At 42.5% G+C, this 23,653-nt stretch overlaps 1 protein-coding gene across 11 annotated transcripts in view; it reads right to left on the bottom strand.

The window, feature by feature from the left end:
- KALRN (kalirin RhoGEF kinase) overlaps positions 1 to 23,653 on the bottom strand; it is a gene marked incomplete at both ends in the record, with an annotated part of 649,897 nt that overhangs the window by 425,505 nt on the left and 200,739 nt on the right. For all 11 annotated transcript variants that reach the window (XM_084231955.1, XM_084231959.1, XM_084231961.1 and 8 more), the window contains 2 exons: positions 3,155 to 3,667; positions 5,989 to 6,181. In XM_084231955.1, the coding sequence (XP_084088081.1) occupies positions 3,155 to 3,667; positions 5,989 to 6,181 (706 nt within the window). The remainder of the gene's footprint in view (positions 1 to 3,154; positions 3,668 to 5,988; positions 6,182 to 23,653) is intronic.

Raw genomic sequence — 23,653 nt, 5'->3', positions numbered from 1 at the left:
AGAACTTCACCTCCCTAAAAATTGAATTGGGAGAGAGATGGCGCCCTCCTCATCACCACCAAGATAAGGAACACAGGGATCAGGGGAAGGTGGTGAAAGGTGGTTTCACTCCCCATGGTCAGCTGGTAAGGGATCCCTGAGAAATAAGCTGTGACCCCACTGGGTCAGAGGGGAGACTTTGCACCCACTCCTTTTACAAAATAGAAGCTGAGTGATCAGAGACTCCTTTGATTGCCAAGAGCTTCCCAGACGTGGAATTAGAGGTCTCCAAGGAGCCTCCCACAAAGGAGCCTAGGACATGGCTCACACAGGAACTATTTCCTCACAGCCTTGTTTAGATGTAGATCCACACACACAACCCTCACCCCCAGCTTTCCTTGTTCCCTCTCAAAAATGCCAAATAAGTCAAGGGCTGAGGTACTTAGTTCTGCACAGATATTTTAAATTAATCTTGAAGCAACTTAAAAGGACTGTTTCTCTCCCGCCCCACACCCAGCACATTTTCTGTGGCAGCTGGGTCAAGCCTGAGCAGCATTTTCACCACTGACTCAAATCAAAATATTCCTGAGCTTCCCTCTTCCCATCATCCTTTTATTTCCTCTGTTTTGGTTTTGATATCTTTCCCCCTTCCTCCATTCCTCTGCACACACGCGCGCACACACACACGCTGCTTTTTATGAACACATCATGGAAAAATGGATCCTTAAGTGTCCATGCATAGAAATTCAGGGATCATATACTTGGAGAGGGAAAAATAAAGTATGCTTTTATTTTAATCAACCTCTAACTGAAATGTAATATTCTCTTCTATTATGAACATACACGACAAACTACATTAATGTTAGCAAAAGTTGTGCCTCTCACATCAGTAGACATCACATACTACATGAGGGTCATTGTCTTGAAATATGTGTGCTTATCAGCACTTCCAATTAGTGGTACTTCTAGTAGATTTCATTATTTAATATGTATTAAAGAAGTACATTTTGCTACTATATTTTTAAATTTAATATAATTGTATTTCAATTGTTTCCAAGTATACATCTAATACATACTTATGTATGTATATGTGCATACGTGTACATATATGTAAACTTTGTACATTTACAAATATTCTGAGAAGGGGATGATAGTCTTCACCGAATGAGGGGTCCACAGCAGAGAAAGGTTAGGAGTCTCTGCTGTCAAATGAACATTAGAACGTGAGGTATGAGTTTTTCCTCAGTCATCAGGGCATGGACACAAAGGATACTGGTAGTGTTCAGTGGGATTGTGAAGCAGGTCCTAGTTGCAGAGTGGTGGGAGGGCTATTATTTTGTTTTTGAGTCAAACATGATCTGTGACCTGTGTAGTCTTCTCACACCCTTGAGCTTCAGAGATATAGGAGGTGCCTCAAACTCTAGCATGTCTAGGAAGATTTAAGTCCCCCATATCCCCTTCTGTCCCTGGCTTACTAAAATAGGTACCCAGGTCTGGCTGCAAACAGATTCCCTGCCCTAGAATAGAAAAGACCCTAAGAAAAAGATGATGTTCTAGACCTTTCCAATTCTAGTCACAGAAGCAAAAATACCTGCCCCTGGCTTCACAGACCATCTGAATCCTGACCTGATCTCTCATCACTTGGTGAGTAGTGGTGGGATTCTGTAGTCCAAATGGCCCCTTCCAGAGCAACTAGACCAGGATCAAACCCAAGCTGCCCAGACACAGCAGAGTCCTCAGGAAGGTCAGGGGTAAACTTGAAACCCCTCAAGTTGAGCTAAAACACTTTACATGTCTTTTTCAAAAACTCACAAATGATGTTCAAAAATTCTGGTGTAGAAGAGGGCTGCATATTATTTATATATGCGTGTGTGTATATATATGTAGATATAAAGAGAGAAAGAGCTCTTCTGATTATAAATTAGATAATATTGGAAAACACTGGAAATGTATATAAATTAAATCAATCCTTTAGATTTACCTGGCTCTTAGAAATAAAAACTATTATCACTGTGGGGGACTTTTTTTTTCCAGTTCTACCTACATTGGCACTCTCGTAAATTGGGATCATAATTATCTAGTTTTATATCATGATTCCATAACTTACAAATACCCAGAGACATTTAAGTATGGCTCTTAAAAGACACAAAACCATCATATCAAAGGCTGTCTGTAAAACTCACAGGTTACTAAGAGATGTCACAGTATTTGTAAGAGTGGTATTATACATTTAAATATAAGTTATTTTCAGAAAATTGATAGAACAGTCAATTCACTCTTCCTAAAGCACACATAATAGTATTCTTTCCTTTAACTTGAAGAGCATCTAGAGAAGATATTTTTGTGTCCTCAGCAAAGAGGCACTATGTATATGTATAATTTTTCATTTTTATTTCCTCACATCTTCCCTGATAAGGGGAAAGCTTAGAAAATTCAGTGCTGGAAAAAAAAGGAGTCTTGTTTGAGAAACTACTCAGAAGCTGAGGAAAGAAGTAGTATGGTAGGAAGAGTCTTGGATTGTAAATGAAAGAGAGCAGGTTCCCAAGTCGCCATTGTAGCCCCAAATCCAGGAGCACTTGCTTGTGGCCCTGCACATCAACAGAGACACCACCATCCACCTCAAAGGACCGATTAAGCCGCCCAGATTAAACAAATCTGTGTATTAAATTGCTTTGTTGGCAGTCAGTAATCACTAAGCTGAGCTATTGTGGCTGCTAACAGCATAGGTTTCATTGCTGAACAGGCTGGACCACTCACTGCATGTCCAGAGAACAGTGTCCAACAGTGAGTAAAAGTGTGGACTCTGCAGCCACACTGCTCTTCCAAGTTTGGTCAAGTTATCTAGTCTCTCTGATTCCTCATCTCTAAAATGGGATCATGATAATACACCTGCTCCATACGAATTTTGAGAAATTGCAAATGAATTAATTTACATAGTGCTTAGAACAGTGCCTGATAATAAAGACTTTACAAAGGGAGGTTAAAAAGTCAGTTACTCATGGCCAAATGCAAAACTGAGATAAACACATCAGATAAAACCAACAACCACATTTTTAGAAAGCTTTTCAGAAGTGCATTATCATTCATCAGTAAGTTGGAGCAGGATCCTCTACCAGTTTCTGAAAAAGGTCTATCCCCAGCCCACCACTGCTCAGGTCTGGCTGCCTCCTCCTACCTTCTCAGCATCCTGCTCAAACAGTCGTAGCTGGAAGCACTGGTCCAGCTTGAGCTTGCGCACGTGCCACATCTGGTGCAGGTGCTGCCGGGTAGAGTGCAGCTTGTCCAGCAGGCTGGTGATCTTGGGCACCAGGCTCTGGAAGTCGGCGCTGCCTGGGATGCAGTTGCGCCCTGAGAAGCCATCACTGCAGCGGATGCACTGCAGCAGCCGCTGCCCCTCGCGGTCCAGCTCCTCCACAGGAGCCTTCAGCACCTTCTTCTTGAGCTGCGTGTGCTCATCGATGAGCCGCCGAGAGCCCTCCACGTCCACGGGGAACTCCTTCCGGGCAAGCATCTCCTGCAGGTCCTCGAGGCGAGAGAGCAGGTGCACCGCGCTGTTGAAGAACTCCTCCAGGGAGAGCCTCAGCTCGATCCACTCCTCGTGGTTGTAGTCCAGGGAGCCGTCGAACTCCTCCGTCAGCTGGGAGGGGTCCACCAGCTTTGTGAGGCCCTCCACGGACACCATGCTCGTCTGGGAGGGTTAGAAACATAGAGTAAGACTCCGTGATGGGGGAAGGCAGGGGAGTGCACATCCGGGCATAGAAGGCACAAAGAAAGACAGTCGAGGGGAAAGGTCAAGATAAGGCCACACAATAAGGAACACACCATGTGTAGGAAAGGGTGAATGGGAGGGGAGAGGCCCATTTGTCAAAAGCCACAAACCAGCCAGGGTCAGGAGTTTTAACAGCCTGGCTGACTTGCTCAAAAAGCTTCTCCACTTGCCCACCATTTGCCATTCAAGGAAAGACTGCCTTTATGTTTCTGCTCCCTCATCTTTCTCCTTTCCTCCTGGAAGTCAATGACAACAAGGCTTCAGCTGCTGAAAGGAAAAGTGGGAAGACTAACAGATAAGTGCCTGGGGGTCCAGGTCAGCAAAGCTTTAAAACCAGGCCCATCCCTGGTGGTATAGGGGTTAACTCTAACCCCATGGGGGGTTAACTCTAACCCCCCATACCACCAGTGCTATCAAGCTATCACCAGTCACTGCTGCATGAGTTTGATCCCCAGCCAGGGAGCTAACCCACATGGTACAGCAGACCTCTCCTGACTCGCCTACTGCACCCCTCAGCAGTGTATTTCAGTGGATCTGCCTGCTCTGCTCCCCGCTCTATATCTGGTGGGCCCTGTCACCCCCTGCACCTCTGGCCTATACCCCAGTATGCATAAATAAATAAAAATAAATCTTTAAAAATAAAATAAAATAAAACCAGGCCCATGATCCAGGATATTACCATATGGGAGTAAGGTCAGTAATAGAGCTATAGGGTTCTGAGTAGATCTTCCTGCCTCAGCTCCATGCAAGGTCTCCAGTTCAGGGAGTGCCCTTCTCAGTGGTGCAATGCACAGACCCAGGGCTGAGTGAGAGGGCCTCAACTATCTTTCTTGTACTTCTTGTTTAAGAGACAGAGACAAGCTTGCTCTACTCAGGGAGAAGTGGGGTGCAGGGAGATAAAAAGTGCTAGGCAGCTACACTGAAGCAAAAGTTCCAGACTTTTTGAAAGATTATTTTCAGTCTCTTCAGGTTTCTAAACCTAAGCTTATAGGCTTGTTGTCACCATCTCTGTATAAACAAACCAAAAATACAAAAAGCATTTCCCTACAGGACTGGTATCATTGGGTAGGGGTGCTGGGAGACTATGAGAGTTAACTGTTTGTATACCAAGAGAAATTTCTGATGTTATTTACAAGAGTGAAAACTACTTCAGTGAGGTTGTTGTGATCAAATGACAGCCTGCTGGGGCCAACCCCCTCAAAACACACACAGGTGCTCCCAGCCCCTGGGGCACAAGAGTCAGGAAGTGACTGCAAGATTAAGAGCAGCTCCATTTTCCAATGTACACACACACACACACACACACACACACACACACACACACACACACACCAAGTTTCACCCTCTTACACATGAGGACCAGAATTCCAAGAAAGGGTATTTGGTTAGAACAAAGATTCTTAAATCACTCATTTAATCTCATGCGTCATCATTAAAAGTTCTCAGGGGACACACATGCCCTCTGGAAAATTCTAGTTTGAAAAATTACTTGTTTTCCCTGAATATAAAAGCAACTCTCAAAAAAAAAAAAAATAGAAAAATATGAAAATAAAAATCACTCATAATCCAGCCATCCCTTGTGGCCAGAATTTCAATTGCCTCTTGATCTTCTCTATACCTACGCTTAAAATAATCCACCTTTTTTAAAAACAATATATTTCATGAGCATTTTTCAATGACATTGTTTTTCTAAATATGATTTTTAATGACTTTATAGCATTTGTGTATTAATGTTACCAAACTTAAGCTAATACACAGGCTCCAATCTCTGTGTGTGTGTGTGTGTGTGTGTGTGTGTGTTTGGTGTGTATACATACATGTGTTTTACTGCAAATACACTATAATGAATATCCTGGGAGACATTTTTGTTCATATAGCTTTCATCTTTTTGTTTTGTTTAAGTTTTACATTAAAATATTTTCCTAGAAGATTTACTAGAAAAAGGGATATAAACTATTTTAAGACATTTGACCCAAATCACAGTGTTTCCAGTTAATACTGCCCCAATTTACACACTCAGCAATAGTAAATAGGAGTGTCCAATGACACCTCGCATTTGGGAATCTCTCAATTCTCTCATTCCGCCCCAGACTCTAAGAAAGGCCACAATAGCCAAGGAATGCTGAAGTATCAGCCCCTGTCATGTTGGGTATCACAGAGTAAACGGAGACGTGGAAGTGAGAAATGTGCGGATGGCAGAAGGGAAAGAGAGGGGAGGTGCTGAGAGAGGTCTGGCTCACCTCAAAGATGAATTTGGAGCTGCCAAAGTTGGTCTTCTGCTTCTGCCAGAAGTTGTCAGGTTTGATGATGAGGGCCACATGGATCTCGGCTGGAAAGGCTTCCTGCAGCGTCTTAAGGAGCGGCTTAATGAGGTCCCACTTGGAGCCCCGCATGTCGATGATGACGGTGAAGCCACGTTTGCACACGTCCTCACTGTGGGGAGGTCAGAGGTCAGGCATGGTCACTCTGGGGAGCTGAGACTTTGGCATACACAGTCGAAAGGCATCCAGAAACCTGCATTCCTTTTAATTTGGACCACCCTTCCAACTTCACACCAGGTCTCCTGGCTACCTTCCAATGCAACTCAAAATGTACTGTCTCAGAAGCCTTTGGTAGATTAACCCCATCTGACTCAGGGCATTCTGCCTTCTCCCAGCTCTTAAAAATAACTCAGCCTCCCCTCTAGTTAACTGCACCTGTTGGGAAGTTTAGTGTTTGAGTATTTACACTCGTGTTTGATTTTCTTTTCATTTTTGTCTCCCTCTCTTGTTCCTGAGATGAACAGTATTTCCCCCATTTGAATACTAGTTCTCTAAAGGACAGGGTCCTAGCCGCCCTTAAATCTGGGATGGATGTCTTTCCCCATGCCCACACCAAAGGCAGACACTGATACGTTTTGCCATGAACCCAAACTGGACCAAAGAATCTTTTCAATAAAGGGTTCTCAGCCTATTCTATTAAGAGATTTGCGATGACACAAAGCATGAATAACATATATTTTCCTCCTCTGTATTTACTTTAGGATGTAACTTGAGTTCAAAGTGTATGTCAACCTAAAAAAAAAAAAAGGTTGCTGAACCATGCTGATTGCTTATAGACAGCGCAGGTGGGAATGAATGGATGGATCTAATTGTCTTGTCCTTCCATCATGAGAGTCAGGGTGTAAAAAGGCACATTTCAGGAAGCTAAGAGAAGGCAAACTACTCATGAAATCAAGGTCAGATGAAATGACAGTGACCATCTTGAAAACCAGGAAATAACCAGACTAAGTGAATCAAGATGTTGTTATATAACTTATTAAGTAGCAAAGTTTATGTAAATACTTGAACTTCAACCAATACTCCTAAGAGTGAAAGAAAAAAAAGTGAAGGTCAACATCTCAGTTTGGAAGTAAGTTTATGTCTTGGTAGTGAGGGTTCTTTTTCAGTTTATTAAACCTATGCACTTATTTTATAAGTCAAAATAGACTTTGGTTAAATCACATTTTTATATAAATATTGGTAATGTATTTCCTGAGGATCTATTCCTTAATTTCCTATTTCCCAGATTGTAGTTATTTGAACCAGGGTGCATGTTACATGACCCACAGATGTGCACCACCATATATCAGTCACTTAAAACTACTGGGGGTAAAGCCATGAAAGAAAACAAAACCTCCTTTCAGACTTCATTCTCAAGTCTCAACCAGGGATGAGAATGTCATAGTCTGGTGAAGAGACCACAGCTCCCCTGAGTGTGTGATTGTCTCAGGCATAAGGGCTCTTACTTAGGCCTCCCAGTTAAAAAGGAAACTCCCTGTAAGGAGACTCTTCCCACTTTTGTGATATAAAGGATTAGACTCAGCATGGGAAAAAAGCTGAGTCTTTTGTTTCTTCCCAAATCCTGGTCCCTAAAGGAAAGGAGTTGCCTCTTCTCCTTCTCTGACACTAAGTCAACAAGTGTCCAGAGTCTTCCATCAATAATTTCCTCTGCCCTGCTATCTGAAGCAATGTGACTTTTAATTAAATTATGGGAGTTCTTTCCAATTATAAGATAAACAGCTGGTAATTATAGAAAAGTTAAAATATTCAAAGATCTTTATGAGAGATGCTAATGACAGGAATTTATAATAATCTGGCCTATTTTCTGTCTGTCTTTTTATGCATGTAATTTTATACTATATAATCTACTTCTCACTATAATGTAGTTTTCTCTTGTGTCTAAAATTTCATTGGAACTAGTTCACTTAATGACACATAGTCCATCTTATACCTAAAACATAATTGTTTTAGTCATTCTCATTACTGCTTTACAGAAAAGCATATAACATGTAACATGTTATGATATATAAACATGTAACGGAATTTACATGTTCCCCAGCAACAAAAGTAACCCACTTAATCTATCTTCACTAGCACTGGTCATTGAATTTTTAAAATCTTTGCTTATTTTCTAGGAAAAATCTTGTGCTATATTTAAATTTCCATTTCTTTGATTAAGCTTATATCTACCAGCTGCTAAGTATTTCTTCTGTGACTTACCTGATCATTTCTTTTCCCCATTTTCCTACTAGGGTTTAATGATTTTTCACACTGAGCTTAGTTTCATTTAGCTTAACTCACATTTGTTACATACCCACTTATGTCAGCTAACTGTGGGTCTTGCCTTTCCTCAGAGATGACTGACTTGTTTAACTGCCCCTCAGTCTCCATCACAGTTACATTTAGGCTAACATGAGAAATCTCCATACCTGATATCAAATAGTCAAAAGAACTGGAGTTTGACTAAGCCATGCTCTAAATGGTGGTCTGTAGCTGGCTATCTACACTATTATCTATTAATTTCTGACAACTAAAAGTAGATATCAGGTATTAATATTTCCTAGAAGTTCTCACTAGCTCAGAAGGAAGGGAAAGAAGCCAGGGTCTGAACACTGAAAGTTAATCTAATTGGCAACTTTCTGTGAAAATAGCCTAATCTCCCAAGGCACTCTGTATGTTTGATTTTAAGTAAAATGCATAGCTGGGAGACAGAAAGGAACTTTTTACCCAGAACTTATTCTATACCAGGGACTGTGTTTGGAAACTTGACATTTGTGATTTTACTTTATCCTCACAATACCTTATAAACTTGGTATAAATATCTTCATCTTCATGTAAGAGATGATGAAATTGAGGCACAGAATTTGCTAAAGGTTGCATGACTAGTAAGTGGCTAGGGAAAGGGTCAAAACCAGGATCAAAGACATTATAGCCCATACCCAGGCCATTATATCATATTATACCCACTACTTCACCCTACCTCTGGTGTTTTTATGATTGGGTTTGTGATGGAGGGATTAGGTAAGAGTGTTCACAGGAGATGGGGGAAATAAGGGCAGAATCCAAGTGGCTGACTTTCTTTCTCTAGTCTGTGCAAAATCACAAAATCACACAAGCAAAGGAGCATGATGGATTCAAGTTCAAGTAATTCAATTTGGTCTAAGCATGTGGGTTAGAGGAGACGAGCTCTCAGAGTGGTGCTGTGAATGTTCTAGGGCGCGGTGTCCCTGGTTCTGACTCTCCACTTGCACACCACCCCCCAGGAGACAATGAGACTTGCCTTGCTACCTACCCCCCATCTCTTGTAGACCAAGTTCTCAGTGCCCAGAACCCTAATATTTTCTACCCAGAGCACCCTTAGCCTATTTTCAGCACCCACAAAGATAAGTAATTCTACCAATATCAGTAGGCCTGAGGGGTGGCAAAGTATTGCTATTTTCAAAGATGTGAATAAAACATGGATGTGTGAGCTGGGGTGTCCCCATCATGGGTGAGGCCCCCTGCAGGCTGGGGGGCAGGAAGAGAAGGCAAGCAGAGCATGGTCTGAAGTCTGGTCTACCTGGGCAGTGTAACCACTCACAGGTTCAATCAGAGAGGGAACATGATCAGGAGGTTTAGTAGTTGAGTCTGCAGCTGTGAGGACAGAGAGTAAATTGGAGTCACCAGAGGGAGTGATGAAAGCAGAAGAAAAAAAAAAACCTTTAAATCTTGGTGTAAATGTTCTTAAGTGAAGTTTTCCTTGGCTCCCCCTGTTTAAAGCTACAGCTATCACCTGGCACTTCCTACTTTCCCTCCCTAAAATATTTTTTCCCTTTAGCACTTATTATCATCTGAATCAGGCATTTCACTTATTCATTTATTGCCCACCTTCCCTCATTAGCAAGTAGCCTCAATGAAGGCAGGGGTTTTATAGTCATTTCACAGCTGGAGTCCCTAATACAGTGGCCAGCACATGCTGACTCAATACACCCAGGAAGTAGAGGGAGCAGGTTAAATGTGTGGAATCTAGAAGCATCATTCCTCAATCTGAATCCTGGCTCCTTCATCTACTTATTTAGGAAACTTGGGCAGGTTACTTTTAGCTTTGCTATGTCTCGTTTCCTTATGTAAAATGTGAATAATAGTATCTACATTATAGGGTTATTTTAAAGATTAAGTTTGTTAACACACACTTAACATGCTGCCAGCCATATTGTCTTCAAGTCTTACTGCTGTAGGAGACACTGTTGGTGTCCCCCCAGGGGTCCTCTGTTGACCGCTGTGCCCACCCCCAGCTCCATGAGTGTTGCAACCATTAGCTTATACCTGTGAACATCTCTGGGGACCTGCCTTTACCTGATCAGTACCACCTCACCAAGACACACCTGGGTAGTTAACAGTCCCATCCTAAGGGAGCCAGTGCTTCATCTATACATTGGTGCCAACTCTCAGATTCTTAACTGCAAGGTGGAGTAAATCTGGTCTCCCCATTTCCCTAGTCAGTCTCAGCTAGATTTTAACTTCCCCTTCCCTACTCTGCATCTCCAACTCCCCATACCCTTACAAGGGTATTCCTTGTAATACAAGGGAATTCCTTGAAGGGAATACCCTTAAGAAATCATTTGTGGGCCTCCCTGGTGGTGCAAGGGGTTAAGACACAACCTATGAGGCAGTCCGCAGCCTCTGCTGCGGTAGACCTCTCCTGACTCACCCGCTGCTCCCCTCAGCAGTGTACTTCAGTCAACCTGCCTGTTCTGTTCCCCACTCTGTCTCTGGTGGATCCTTTCACCCCCCACACCTCTGGCCTGTACCCCAGTTCTTGTATGCATAAATAAATAAATCTTTTAAAAAAGAAATCATTTGCACTGAAATCCCAGTTTCTATAATAATAGTGTAAATGTAAACTATATATATTTCACACATATATGAAACCAATGAAGGCAATTTGATATATGGTCTGCAGATAAAAAGAGAAATCTGGGATTCAAATTTTGACTTGGGAGTCACACAGTGCCTAACACAGAGTAGCTGGACAGCAAATTTTCTGAGTGAATATACCCATTAATGGAAGCAGTAAATGTGCTCAGAAATGGGTAAAGTCATCCAACGAATATGAGTTAAGATGAAAAGAACCATCTTCTCAGTAAAAGAGAGAAATGATGGGAATATAGATGGTTAAGAGATGAGAGGAGAAAGTAAATGAGCCTGAGGGGAAAATGTAGAGGGGTTAGTGAAAAGTAGGAGAGGAGTAAAATCAAAGGCATCAAGAGAAGAGGACTGCAAGAGAAACTACAGTGTCGGAGCTTCAGAAAGACAGATTATTTACTGAGATCAAAACTATTGCATTTAATAACTGAGAAACCTTGGCCCCATCTGCCAGGGCAGTTTTAGTGGGGACCTGGGGCAGGAAATGGGTAGAGCAGGAAAAGTCTTCCTAATTGACCTCTGGGAAAAGAAGAAATATCACCACAGGTAGATTTTAGTATACTCCCCTCTCCAGACCCTGTCTCCCTGACTCCAGAAACAGCCAGGTCTGCAAGCTGCTTTCTGACTACTCCAGCTCCACAGAGACTCCCAGGAGTCTGCCTCTTCCCTAAGCCTTCAAGTTCCCAGACCTCTTTCCCTTTCACTAGGATTGCTCAGATGGGGAGTGGTTTGAGCAAACCAATTTACATTAAAATATAACCCCCAGGTAGCCCTCCTTTCCCCAGTAGGTTATTTACCTTTTATTTTTCAAGGGCACAATTTTGCCTTGTGTATGGGGAGGTTGGGAGCATAGAAAGGTGAAATTTGGAGCACACACCTTTAAATCCACTAAAGAGGATTGGCTCTCCTTTTGTATTTCGTTTTATATTTCTCCTCATATGCCACATTTCCTGCTTGAGAGGAAGATACAGCCACTGCTCCATTCCCCCCTACCCCACCAGTTTCCCATCTGGGGCTTGAGACCTTGACTCCCTTGGCCAGCTTCTCATCCTTCATGATAAACTACAGTCCCTTCAAACTGAGCTGTAAACTGTTTCATAGACTCTCAGGGGCTTCAGGTCAGAACATAAACATATACTGAACGACCAGATGATTGATCAGATATTTCTTGGTCTCAGTTCTACACCATTTACTCTTATGTTCATGACATGTCGCGGAGGCTGTTTTGACTCAATAAGACTGTCCTAGCTCAAAAATATAAAATAGGGGCCTCATTGGTGGCACAAGGGGTTAAGCACCGCACTATGAAGCAATCCACAGCCTCTGCAGCACGAGTTCAATCCCAGCCGGCCAGGGAGCAACCCACATGGCGAGGCAGACCTCTCCTGTCTCACCCGCTGCTACCCTAAGCAGTGTACTTCAGTAGATCCACCTGTTCTGTTCCCCACTGTCTCTGGTGAATCCTCTCCTTCCTGCATTTCTGGCCTGTACCCCAGCTCTTGTATGTATAAGTAAATAAATCTTTAAAAAATATATAAAATAGGGCCTCCACGGCAGCACAGCGGTTGAGCGCTGGGTTGCAAAGCTGCCCGCAGCCTCTGCAGTGCCAGTTCAATCCCTGGCCGCCGGGCGAGGGTCCTACATGGCGCACAGACCTCTCCTGCCGCCCGCTGCTCCCCTCAGCAGTGTACTTCATCAGTCTGCCTGCTCTGCTCTCCCCTATGACTCTGGTGAATTCTCTCACCCTCCAGTGCTTCTAACTGTACCCAGTGCTTGTATAAATAAATAAATCTTTAAAATATATATATATATAATAAAACATTTTCACCATTTTATGCCAATGCTTATCAAACGTTAAGTCACTTTCATCATCACCTAGGACGTTGGTTTTAAAATGATGATTTCAGGGGTCCTTTTAAGATATTCAGATGAAATTCAGTCTAGAATAAGGCCCAGGAATCTCCCAAGTTGATCCAAGGACAACATCTAGACTTCCTTGAAGTGTGATTTGTGGGAATTTAATGGTAAAGACTCACTCTGCCTAAATAAGATTAGGATAGGCACCAATAAACAGCAGGTAACACACAACTATATCAGGCAGAACAGTGTTTGCAGTGTGAACCAACTGTGCTATGCAGGAGCCTGTCAAAAATGTTAATGGGATGTTTTCTCCATAGTGCCATGCTTTCTTAAATGGTGTCATTTATTGCAAGCATAGGCTTGAAAGGATTTCTGTCCTTACAATGCATATCTCCAGTTCTTTTTGCAAAGACTGTGCAAGACCTAGTCTCCTACCTTGCCCTAGGGAGACTCCCCAAGGGCCTGCGGCCATACTCCCCAGGATAGCTGTAGTGCTTTGTCACTAGCCTGCTGAAAAGCTGTCTTTCCTGGGCTTCCCTCTCTACTTCACAAACTGCCATGAAATCACTGTGGCAATTTTATTCCACCAGACTGGGCAACCTCATTTAAAACTTCTAGGCAAGTCCTGGGTGTCTCTCTGGATCACATTATCTGGTACCCCTAGAACTGTCTTTTGACCCACAGGTCTATGAGGACCGCCCCATATCAGACTGATCCAGGTGCACAAAGTCTCAGCAGTGGGCAATGAGGAACCAATGAAGAGACATGTCGCAGTTAACTCTTTGCAGTCCTGGTGATCCCCATGCTTCGTAGAGATGACAATTTAGCCGTCCACTATTGAGCCCAGTCCCCCAGAGTGGTTCTATTTAGAACAGTTGCTATTTGTAATACTTGCAAGTGTCTTTGGAGGAGGCTTAAACTAATTAATCCTTAATTTTCAAGGGGAGGGTAGCAAGTTCCAGAGAAGAGTAATTTTTTTCAGGATCACACAGCAGGGGGGATGTTTTGTTCATTTGGGACAAATGTCTAGGTATCAATCTCCCTGCTCTAGATCTTCTATTAAGTCATGAAAATTCTGGATTTGAGAGGAAGAAATATCCTCCCAGACATGAAATCATCTGCCCTTAGAAGCCCAGGATTTCCTGTGCTGATTACTAAAAGCTCCTGCACGGGAATGAGGACCATTCCCCTCATGGTTTCCACTGCACTGCAGCAACGGAGAGATGGTATTAACCTGTTTGCCCCAAACAGGTTAATGAAACTCAAGATTTACCCCACACTGACTAATGCCAGCTCATGTGAAACATCTTCTGGAATAAATATGCACCAATCCATCGTGGTGACAGTGGGTGAGTAGAGATCTGCAGTGAGTACCACCCCAGAAATCAGGCAAGAGACAACAAGGGTTTCTGCCCACCTCCTAGGTTTATGCTGTCAGGACTGTTCACTAGGTGCAAGGTGTGGGTGTCAGCAGTGGTGGGTACACAATCATATTGTGAGGGTCCGTGAAGGCCTAGTAGTGCTTAGGCTGTGTGAATGAATCAGACCCATTCACTAAGTTGTCCAGGGAAGATGGAAAATTGAACATTGGAGTAGAGGGTTAGACTGGTCACTGAGGAGTAGATGGCATTCCCCTCTGTCACCCAAGGACAAGGCAAGTGAAAGACGTCCTGTTTCATGAGGGCAGTACCAGCCCTGCCACACACAGCTCTGGCCCTACAGGTACAAACAGACTAGCAATGCAGTGGAAGCCTTATACATGGCACAGACAGTTCACAATGAGCAGACAGGAACCAGCAAAGGAAGGAAGGAAGGAAAAGTTGTGCCCCAAAAATCATCCACTTCATACTTTTTCCTAGAACTGTGCTGTGCCAATGAAATCATTTAATCATTTCAAAGCTGAATTCTCCACTCAGAATTTAAGGGAAAAGGTCAGTCCTTAAAGTTCTAAGGAGAAAAACGATTCTCCTGACCCGCTGTGTAGAGGTGGTCATGCCATTCTCAGGCTGTGGAGTCTCTGGCTGTAAGATCTAGATTGTTCTTCAATGTTTGCATATCACTCTGAACTGTGCCAAGCTGCTCCTCACTGCTCTTCTAATAGCAGCTCTCTACCGATTGCCCCAACCCATACCACACCAACTTTCTTCAACTACCGAGAACCAGCAGGTGAAAAAGAAAAGTGTTACAGACACATTAGCACATGTTTTAAGTTTTCTAATTGGTATAATCACAAGCAGAAAAAAAGAACATTAGAGGAGATAGTGCCTTATAGAGAAATGAGCCACTCTCCTGGATGCTGAGTCATGAATGAGCATTTGCTCCCACAAACAGTGCTCAGACTTATTCTCCATGATGTGGAGGGTTTGTGGAGATCTGGAAGCAGGGAGGGGCAAAGAGAGGTGGGAGGGCTCCCTTGCCTATGGGGTCCCCTCTTGGCAGGACCACAGGTGATCATCAACCCTCAGAGGGCTTTCTATAACAATGTGATGCAGTTTCCCTCAGGCCTCCTCAAGATCCATGTAATTCATTCAGAGGTTTATTTCATTTGTTTTATTCATTTGGTTTGTACTGGAAGACACTCTCTGTCCACTTTCCCAGGTTATGACTATCCAAAGAATCTGCACACTTTCTACTCATTTAAAAACACATTTTTTTTTGCCTCTGCATAACTTACCTGTGATGTCAGGACTAGGGGGGCAAAAGTCAAAGATAATGCTTTATCCTATATCTAAGTTTCAATTCCTCCTCTATAAAACAGGGAGCCTCTGAGTGATCTGGGGTTGGTCAGTGGTGTTTAGAGTTCCCTGGTGTGGTATAGCCACTATGAAAAACAACATGGAGGAATCTCAAAAAATTAAAAATAAAACTACCAAATTACCCAGCAACCCTACTTCTGGGAATCTATCCAAAGGAAATTAAAACACTAACTCAAAAAGATAACTGCACCCCCATTTTCATTGCAGCATTATTTACAATAGCCAAGACATGGAATCAACCTAAGTGTCCATTGATGGATGAATGGATAAAAAATTGTGATTTTATATATATATATACACACACACACATACACACACACACTTGTGTGTGTGTCATATTTCATTGTGTGTGCATGTATATATATAATGACATTCAGTAGTTAAAAAAAAAGTAGAAATCCTACTATTGTGACATGGAAGGAGCTTGAAGGCATTATGCTTAGTGAAATGAGTCAGACAGAGAAAGAAAAAAACTGTATGATCACACTTATATGTGGATTCTTAAAAAAAAAAAAAACCAAACTCATAGAAAAAGAGGTCAGACCAGAGGTGAAGGATGGAAGAAGCAGGAATTGAGGAATTGGAGAAAGTGAAAAACTTCTAGTTATTAAATAAATAAATACTAGGACATAATGTACAACTTGATGACTGCAGCTAACACTGACAGATGATATATTGTTAAGAGAGTAAATCTTAAAAATTCTCATCACAAGGAGAAATATTTTTTTCTTTCTTTTTCTTATAGCTGTAGGAGAAAATGGATGTTAGCCAACCATATTGTAATCTTTTCACAATGTAGGTAAATCAAACCAATATTCTTTTTTTCCCTCACTTTTTTCATTTTTTTATTATTTTTTTTTTACATCATTGTTCAATTTTAAACAATATTTGCTTCCCCCCACCCCCTCAGGTGTAGTCCCCATAGAGTTTCCTTCACCAGTGCACCCGTGCACCATCACCTCAGTCCCCTGTGCTCCTCCCTCCCTCCCTCCCTCTCATCCCTCTCCCTCCTCCCCTATAGGATGTCTCTGATTTATAATAGTCCATTTTTGCTTTGTTGTATTTTGTACTGTTGCTGTATTTTTTACACTGATGTCTTATTTGGTTTCCCTATATTCCTTCTATAAGTGAAACCATCCGATATTTTTCTTTTTTCTTCTGGCTTATTTCACTGAGCATAATTCCTTCTAGTTCCATCCATGTTGCTGCAAATGGCATGAGTTTATCTTTTTTTTGATTGCTGAATAATATTCTATTGCGTATATATGCCACATCTTCTTGATCCAGTCATCTATTTTTAGGCATCTGGGTTGTTTCCAGGTTTTACCTATTGTAAATAGTGCTGCAATAAACATAGGGGTACAGGTGCTCTTTTGAATCAATGTTTTTATGTCCTTTGGGTAGCTCCTTAGGAGTGGAATTGCTGGGTCATATGGTAGCTCCATTTTTAGTAGACTGAGAAACCTCCAGACAGCTTTCCATAGTGGTTGGACCAGTTTGCACTCCCACCAGCAATGTAGGAGAGTTCCTTTTTCACCACATCCTCACCAACATTTGTTGTTGCTTGTTTTTGTGATATGTGCCATTCTTACCGGTGTAAGGTGGTATCTCAATGTGGAAACCAAACCATTATTCTATACTTAAACTTATGTGAGGTGTGTGTGTGTGTGTGTGTATGTGTGCGTGTAAATAATTTCTCAATAAAACTGGGGAAAAAAGAGTTGCCCCGCAATTCCCATGTTAACCATGGTCAAGTACCACCACAGAAAAGGTTGTAGGGATTTGCTTGCCCATTTCCAGGACAGGAAGCTCCCTCCCACTTGTTCAGTTCCCCACTATTAACTATACAGAATGAATTCTGTTACCCCAACTAGAGCCCCAAGGAAACCTCACACTGGAAGCCAAGGGAGGAAGATAGATGGTGAAAGTGCTTTTCACCTCTTTAAAGTCGACTATATGATTCCACCCAAACAAGAGTGTTGACAATAAACAAAAACCAACTTCAAGTGTGCCGCAGATAAGGGTGTGACTGCTGCTTTTCTGTGTCTCTGACAGACCTGGAGAAGTACTGAATAGCATAGCCTCAGGCCCCAGCATTCCCAAGTGTGACCATGAAGTGACAGGTCCCCTGGCCCAAATCACACAGCAGGACCTCTGCATCCACACAGCGACTCATCCCTGCTTGCCACCTTTAAACGAAACACTTCCTAAAACTCAAGTCTGCTCAGAAAGTACAAAGAGCTGCCATTCTGTGGATAGTCAAAAGAGTATGCCACAGGCTAAAAGGATCTTCCAAAGAGAGTTCCAGAAATGGCATGAGTCACAGCAGGACCCAGGTTAAAGGGTGCAGCTCTCAAAGGCTGGCTGTGTCCAGGGGCCAGCCTGGGTTAGCGCATAAACCCTGGTATCTTTGTTTATCTGCCAGATCATCCTACATCCTATAGGCACTTAAACAACTTCCCATTCACCAAAGGAAGAGACCACTTCCTAAATCAGACCGGCCTGGGAACAGGGCATTTGGAAGGAGCTACACTTTGCTATGAGGGAAAAAAAAAAAAAGAGCTTGGAAACTCCTGAAGGAGAACTAAACCCTTGCTCCCACAGGTCTGGAGCTGGTTGGCCAGAGAGGGAAGCTAGCAGGAGGGAGGGTTCAGGTGGGATGGAAACTGACACATTCATTTTTCCAACTACATCCTCCTAACCTGTTTCCCACTTCCCTAGAGAGCAGTTCATCCCTTCCTTCTGGGGCATTCAGAACACGAAGCAGAAATAAAATGTGAACCAAAGCAGCAGAAGGAAATAAAGAACTGGAAAGGAAAAACCACAACCTCTCCACGCAGCCTTCCCCAGACAAACTCCAGGGATCTGCTCCTCTGACCTTCTTTCTCCACCCACCCTCCTTCCCCCAGTCAGGCTGGCTGAAAAACAAGTCCTAGTATAACATTTTCCAAAAATGTTATTACAATCACTGCTCAGATATCTGTGATGATAGACCAAAGATGGAATCCACATTCCAAAGACCGGGATCTGTCTAGCCACAGTGCCCCAGTCATGCCAGTTGCTGTGAGATGTAGGGAGCTTTTCTAAAATGGGAGTGAAAAAGACAGTTGGTGGGACCCATGAGAGGCTGTACTGCTGCTGGGACTGTGGCAGCACAGGTGGCAGAGCAGTGTCCCATTTGCTCACCCCAAGCAATTCTGCTGCCATCGCCATTCTATCACCTCCTCTTGCAGCATCTCCACCATCCCCTGCACCCTCATGGGATCCCCACTCTCCAGCCCAACTCCACTTTTCTGGGAGGGCAGGTGGAATCCTCATTAACAAACCACATATTTCCGCCAGGAAACAGTCTTTTGTCAAAACACGCCTGCACACACCTCTCCTTTCCCCTACTCTTTCTACTTAAGTAACAGTCACTTTCTTGAAAACCTAATGCTATTTGCCTGCACACTCAGACACACGCCCAAACAAACCCACCAACAAAGGCAGCTCACACAGGACCACGCTCCAGGTCAGCTGGGTTTTCCCAGTGGAGTGTGGCGGGCATCCTCACCCTGAGGCCAGCTCTCCTGCCCTCTGACACAGGGCACTGACTAAGAGCACTGATAATGTTCCCATGATTTACAGGAGGAAAATCCTGGTTGGCTCAGGTACAAGTGCGAATCTGGGAGCAACAAGGGAGGTCACAGAGCGTGGACAGGAAAACCAGAGGTGGGGGGAGGAAATGTTTGGAATTTGCAACTAAACAGGCAGGGCTCTAAACGTCTTTTTCCCATCCATAGCTACTTAGTGGCATCTGAGAGCTCATGTGGGAGTGGAATAATCCCCCTGCCCATGGCACTGGCGAGGCTCTGACTTCCAGTGTATGCTGGTGGGAGCTCCCTGCAATCCCCACAGGTTCTGTCCATGTCGGGGGGCAGTGCAAGATTATAATACTGACCCCAGCAACACCACTGGTCAGCTGAGTGGCCTTAGCCATGCACTGAACCACAGCACTCACCCTTCTAAAGAAAAGGGGCTGGGTCCAGCAGCTATGGAAAGCTGTGTGGAGGTTCTTCAGGACACTAACCATAGATCTACCATGTAATGGAGCAATTCTACTCCTAGGTATCTACCCAAAGGACATAAAAACACTAATTCAAAAGGAAACCTGCCATCCTATGTTTATTGCAGCACTATTTACAATAGCCAACATATGGAAACAACCCAAATGCCCCCAAATAGATGAATGTATCAAAAAGGCATGTTATGTTTAGATAATGGAATATTACTCAGTGATAAAAAAGACAAACTCATACCATTTGCAGAGACATGGGTGGAGCTGGAAGGGATTACTCTAGCTGAAATTAGTCAGAAGGAAAAAGATAAATACCAGGTGGTCTCACATATATGTGGAATACAGAGACCAAATAAAAGGTCAAGAGAAAGTCAAAGCTAGTAAATTCTCCATAGAACTGAGGCATATAGCAAAGGAGGATGTAGGAGGGTAAGAGGGTAAGAGGAAAGAACACAAGGAAATATAGTGATGTTTCATGGATGATAAGGTGGCGGAAGATTTATGGGGACTACAATGATGTAAGAAAAAAAGTGATCAATAAATTAATTATAAAAAATATAAAAACTGTGTAGATGGAAAAAATAATAATAAAGTAAAGGGGTTGGCCTGGCTGATCTCCACAAATCCCTTCAAGCTCCAGGATTCTAATCTATGAACTACTTTTAAAATCCAGGTCAGATTCTACCTCCAGTAAACTATCTGATTGTGTTTGTCTGAGTGGTATGCTGGTTTAACCGCTGCCATGAAAACAGTTGGTGTGTCTTCTCCAGTCGGTCCTAGAACCTCAAGCAGACTGCAAGCCTCTGGAAATGAGAGGATGTTCTCTCCTGGGCAGCAAGTCAGGGTAGGACGTGCACAAGGGCTAGGCCCACACCTTCCTCAAGCCCCAGACCAAGAGGAGAGTCTGTGTTAAACCTGGGACACAAAGTACTAGCAATGGGAACAGACAAAATTCCAACTCAGAATGGCACAGAACAGTCTGAGAGATAAAAGGGAGAAAAAGTGTCAGTTTGGGGTTTTTTTAATAGCTCTCAAAGCCAGAGCTGGTCCTCACTTGACCTAAAAGGAATCAGGGATGAGGAGAAGACAGAAGCTCTGCAACGAAAGGAAAGAGGGAGCAGACCATCAGAGCAAGAGCACATTCTTGGATGATGTCTGTAAATTTTCTGGAAAAACGTTCATCTTAGCTGAGTCACCGTGCCTCTGACAAAGTGCTCGGTCTGGGTTCAGGAAGAAATGGGGCGGGCTGCCACACTTGCTCGATTTAGAAACAATACTACTCCTTGGTGGGAGAGTCCATGCCTGATTCCCTCTCATGCTTCCCCATGCTCTGTCCTCTGCCAGAGGGTCCTGCTTTTCCCTCTACCATGGTCCTGCCACCTGGCCCTGCCTAGGCACTCTGTGGGGACAGCCTTACAAAGGGAGGGAGGATCATGCAGGAGACCTCATCTGGCCTTAGTGACTTTGTGTCTGGAAGAGCAACATTATTGTTGCTCCTAAGGTCTTGAGGACTGGGGAGGTGGGGAGGGAAGTGTCCTTTCCCCTTGGGGTCTCCCAATCTATTAGTATTCAGCCAGCTTACAAGGTGCTGCTATGCAAACTCACCCATCAAACAAGACACACCATTGTGTATATGTACCACATTTTCTTGATCTAGTCATCTATTTTGGGGCATTTGGGTTGTTTCCATAGCTTACCTATTGTAAATAGTGCTACTATAAACATAGGGGTGCAGGTGCCCTTTGGAATTAATGTTTCTGTGTCCTTTAGAAAACCTAAAAACTAGCAACAACAATTGTTGGCGAGGTTGTGGAGAAAAAGGAACTGTCCTGCACTGTTGGTGGGAGTGCAAACTGGTCCAACCACTAAGGAGAGCTGTGTGGAGATTTCTTGACCTACTAAACATAGAGCTTCCATATGACCCAGCAATTCCACTTCTAGGTATCTACCCAAAGGACACAGAAACATCAATTCCAAAGAGCACCTGCACCCCTATGTTTATAGCAGCACTGTATACAATAGCTAAGCTTTGGAAACAACCCAAATGCCCAAAAATAGATGACTGGATCAAGAAGATGTGGTACATATACACCATGGAATATTACTCAGCATTCAAAAAAGATAAACACATGCAATTTGCAGTAACATGGATGGCGCTGGAAGGGATCGTGCTCAGCGAAATAAGCCAGAAAGAAAAAGAAAGATACCGGATGGTCTCACTCATAGCAGGAATCTAGAAAACTTAAATAAGGGACCAGGAAAATGAATAACTATAAGAGAGTGAAAATCAAAATCAACAAAAAACTATGAACAGGAGACACTCTATGGGGGTGTGGGGGGCGGGGAAAGGAGGGCTTGGGGTCAAAATAAGGGGGTTGTAATTGTATAGGGAATATAAAAATAAAATTTAAATTTAAAAAAAAAGAAAAGAAAAAAAAACTAAATAAGGGGCCAGGAAAAAGACTAATTATAATAAAGTAAAAATCAAAATCAATAAGCAACTATAAACCAGAGACACACTACGGGGTGGGGGGAGAGAAGGGAGTAGGATCAAAACAAGGGTGGTGGGAATTATATGGGGACTATAACAAAGATGAAAATGCATACATTGTGCAAAAATGAAAAATGATGTAAAAATGTATAAAATTTAAAAATTATTTAAAAAATTTAAAAAAAAAAAACAAAAACAAAAACACACCATCCCTGCCCTCAAGGGTCACCATCTCTCAGGGAGAAAGCCTGTGGACAATCAGAACTCACAGAAGAGACAGGCCCATTACTGGTAAAGGATGAGTTTTCTAGGTTCCTAAGTCCTTCACATTTTGTTCATATCATTTTGTTCTGCTGAGGTGATATTGGACTTTTAAGAAAGAAATTCTGAAAAAGTCCTTTTATCTAAGGCAATCCAAGAAGAAAAGAATGGACGTTTTTTCTTTTAAGTGGCAAAGTGATACAGAAATTTTCAGCAACTAGTGAGTATATTCACCGGGGTCATACTCTTAGTAACAAAAAGCCCTAGGTAGTGATTTTTTTTTTCTTCTCATCTTCTATGTTCAGAGTAAAAAATAGTGTCTGAGAGGCAAGATTTGAAAAGACAAATTAAGACGTCTGTCTTCAATGTTTATGGCTCATGAATATAGTGAGGGAGACAGAAGACGTTCTAGGAAATAGTTAAGTTCTGAGATACTTTGACTTCAAATCCAATTCAGACTAAAGGCAAACAAGAAGGATCTTTTAACTTTAAAAAGATTTGGTTCCATAAAAAGGTGAAGAATTGGTATAAACATATCACATTATTTATGCTTCTTCCTGCCCTGACCCCACAGCATCATTATAAAATTCCCAGTTTCAACTTGGAATATGTATATGTATATTTATTTATACATTTATATGTATTTGTATATGTTAAATATTTCTACAAAAGTTATTTTATGTAAAAGTTATTTTTGTCTATGACAGATTACATTAAACCCATTTTATAGTTGAGGGAAAGAAAATAATTATTGCTTAGCGGTTACTTAAGTTTTATAAAGTAAAGCCTGGGAAATCCAAGGTTTAATAAGGAGCAATCATAATATTACTATTTGGAGCCTCTGACAAAATCCATCTATGTCTTCTTGGGCAGCTAAGCTTAGGTGTGCTGCCACTTGGTGGCAGCTTACCTAAATTGCCATATATATTGAAAAGGCAGTCTCTATAAAACTAAATCATCAGAACATTATGTGTCAGTATCCAATGTATGTCTAAAATCAAACCCAACCAAAAACCACAAAGGCACGTGATGCAGCCTAACCGTGAGAGGTGAAGAGAGACATATATAAACATGCTGGAAATGATGACATAATCGTTGAGAAAGAAACTATTAAATCTGGAACCCCTCATCCTTCTCCAATGCTAGGCTGTCTCTCCAGCATCTGTATTAGCTAATTCCCTTATTTTCAACATTCCAGTCAAATGAATCTCAGCTAAATTTAAATCATCCTGATTCCCTACCATGAATTCCAGAAAAAACTAAACGTACTGGCAT

Source organism: Talpa europaea (assembly GCF_964194135.1).
Source record: "Talpa europaea genome assembly, chromosome: 4".
In the NCBI taxonomy this organism is placed as follows: Eukaryota; Metazoa; Chordata; class Mammalia; order Eulipotyphla; family Talpidae; genus Talpa; species Talpa europaea.
The sequence above is the reverse complement of the archived record's forward strand: the minus strand, read 5'-3'. Positions and strand labels throughout refer to the sequence as shown.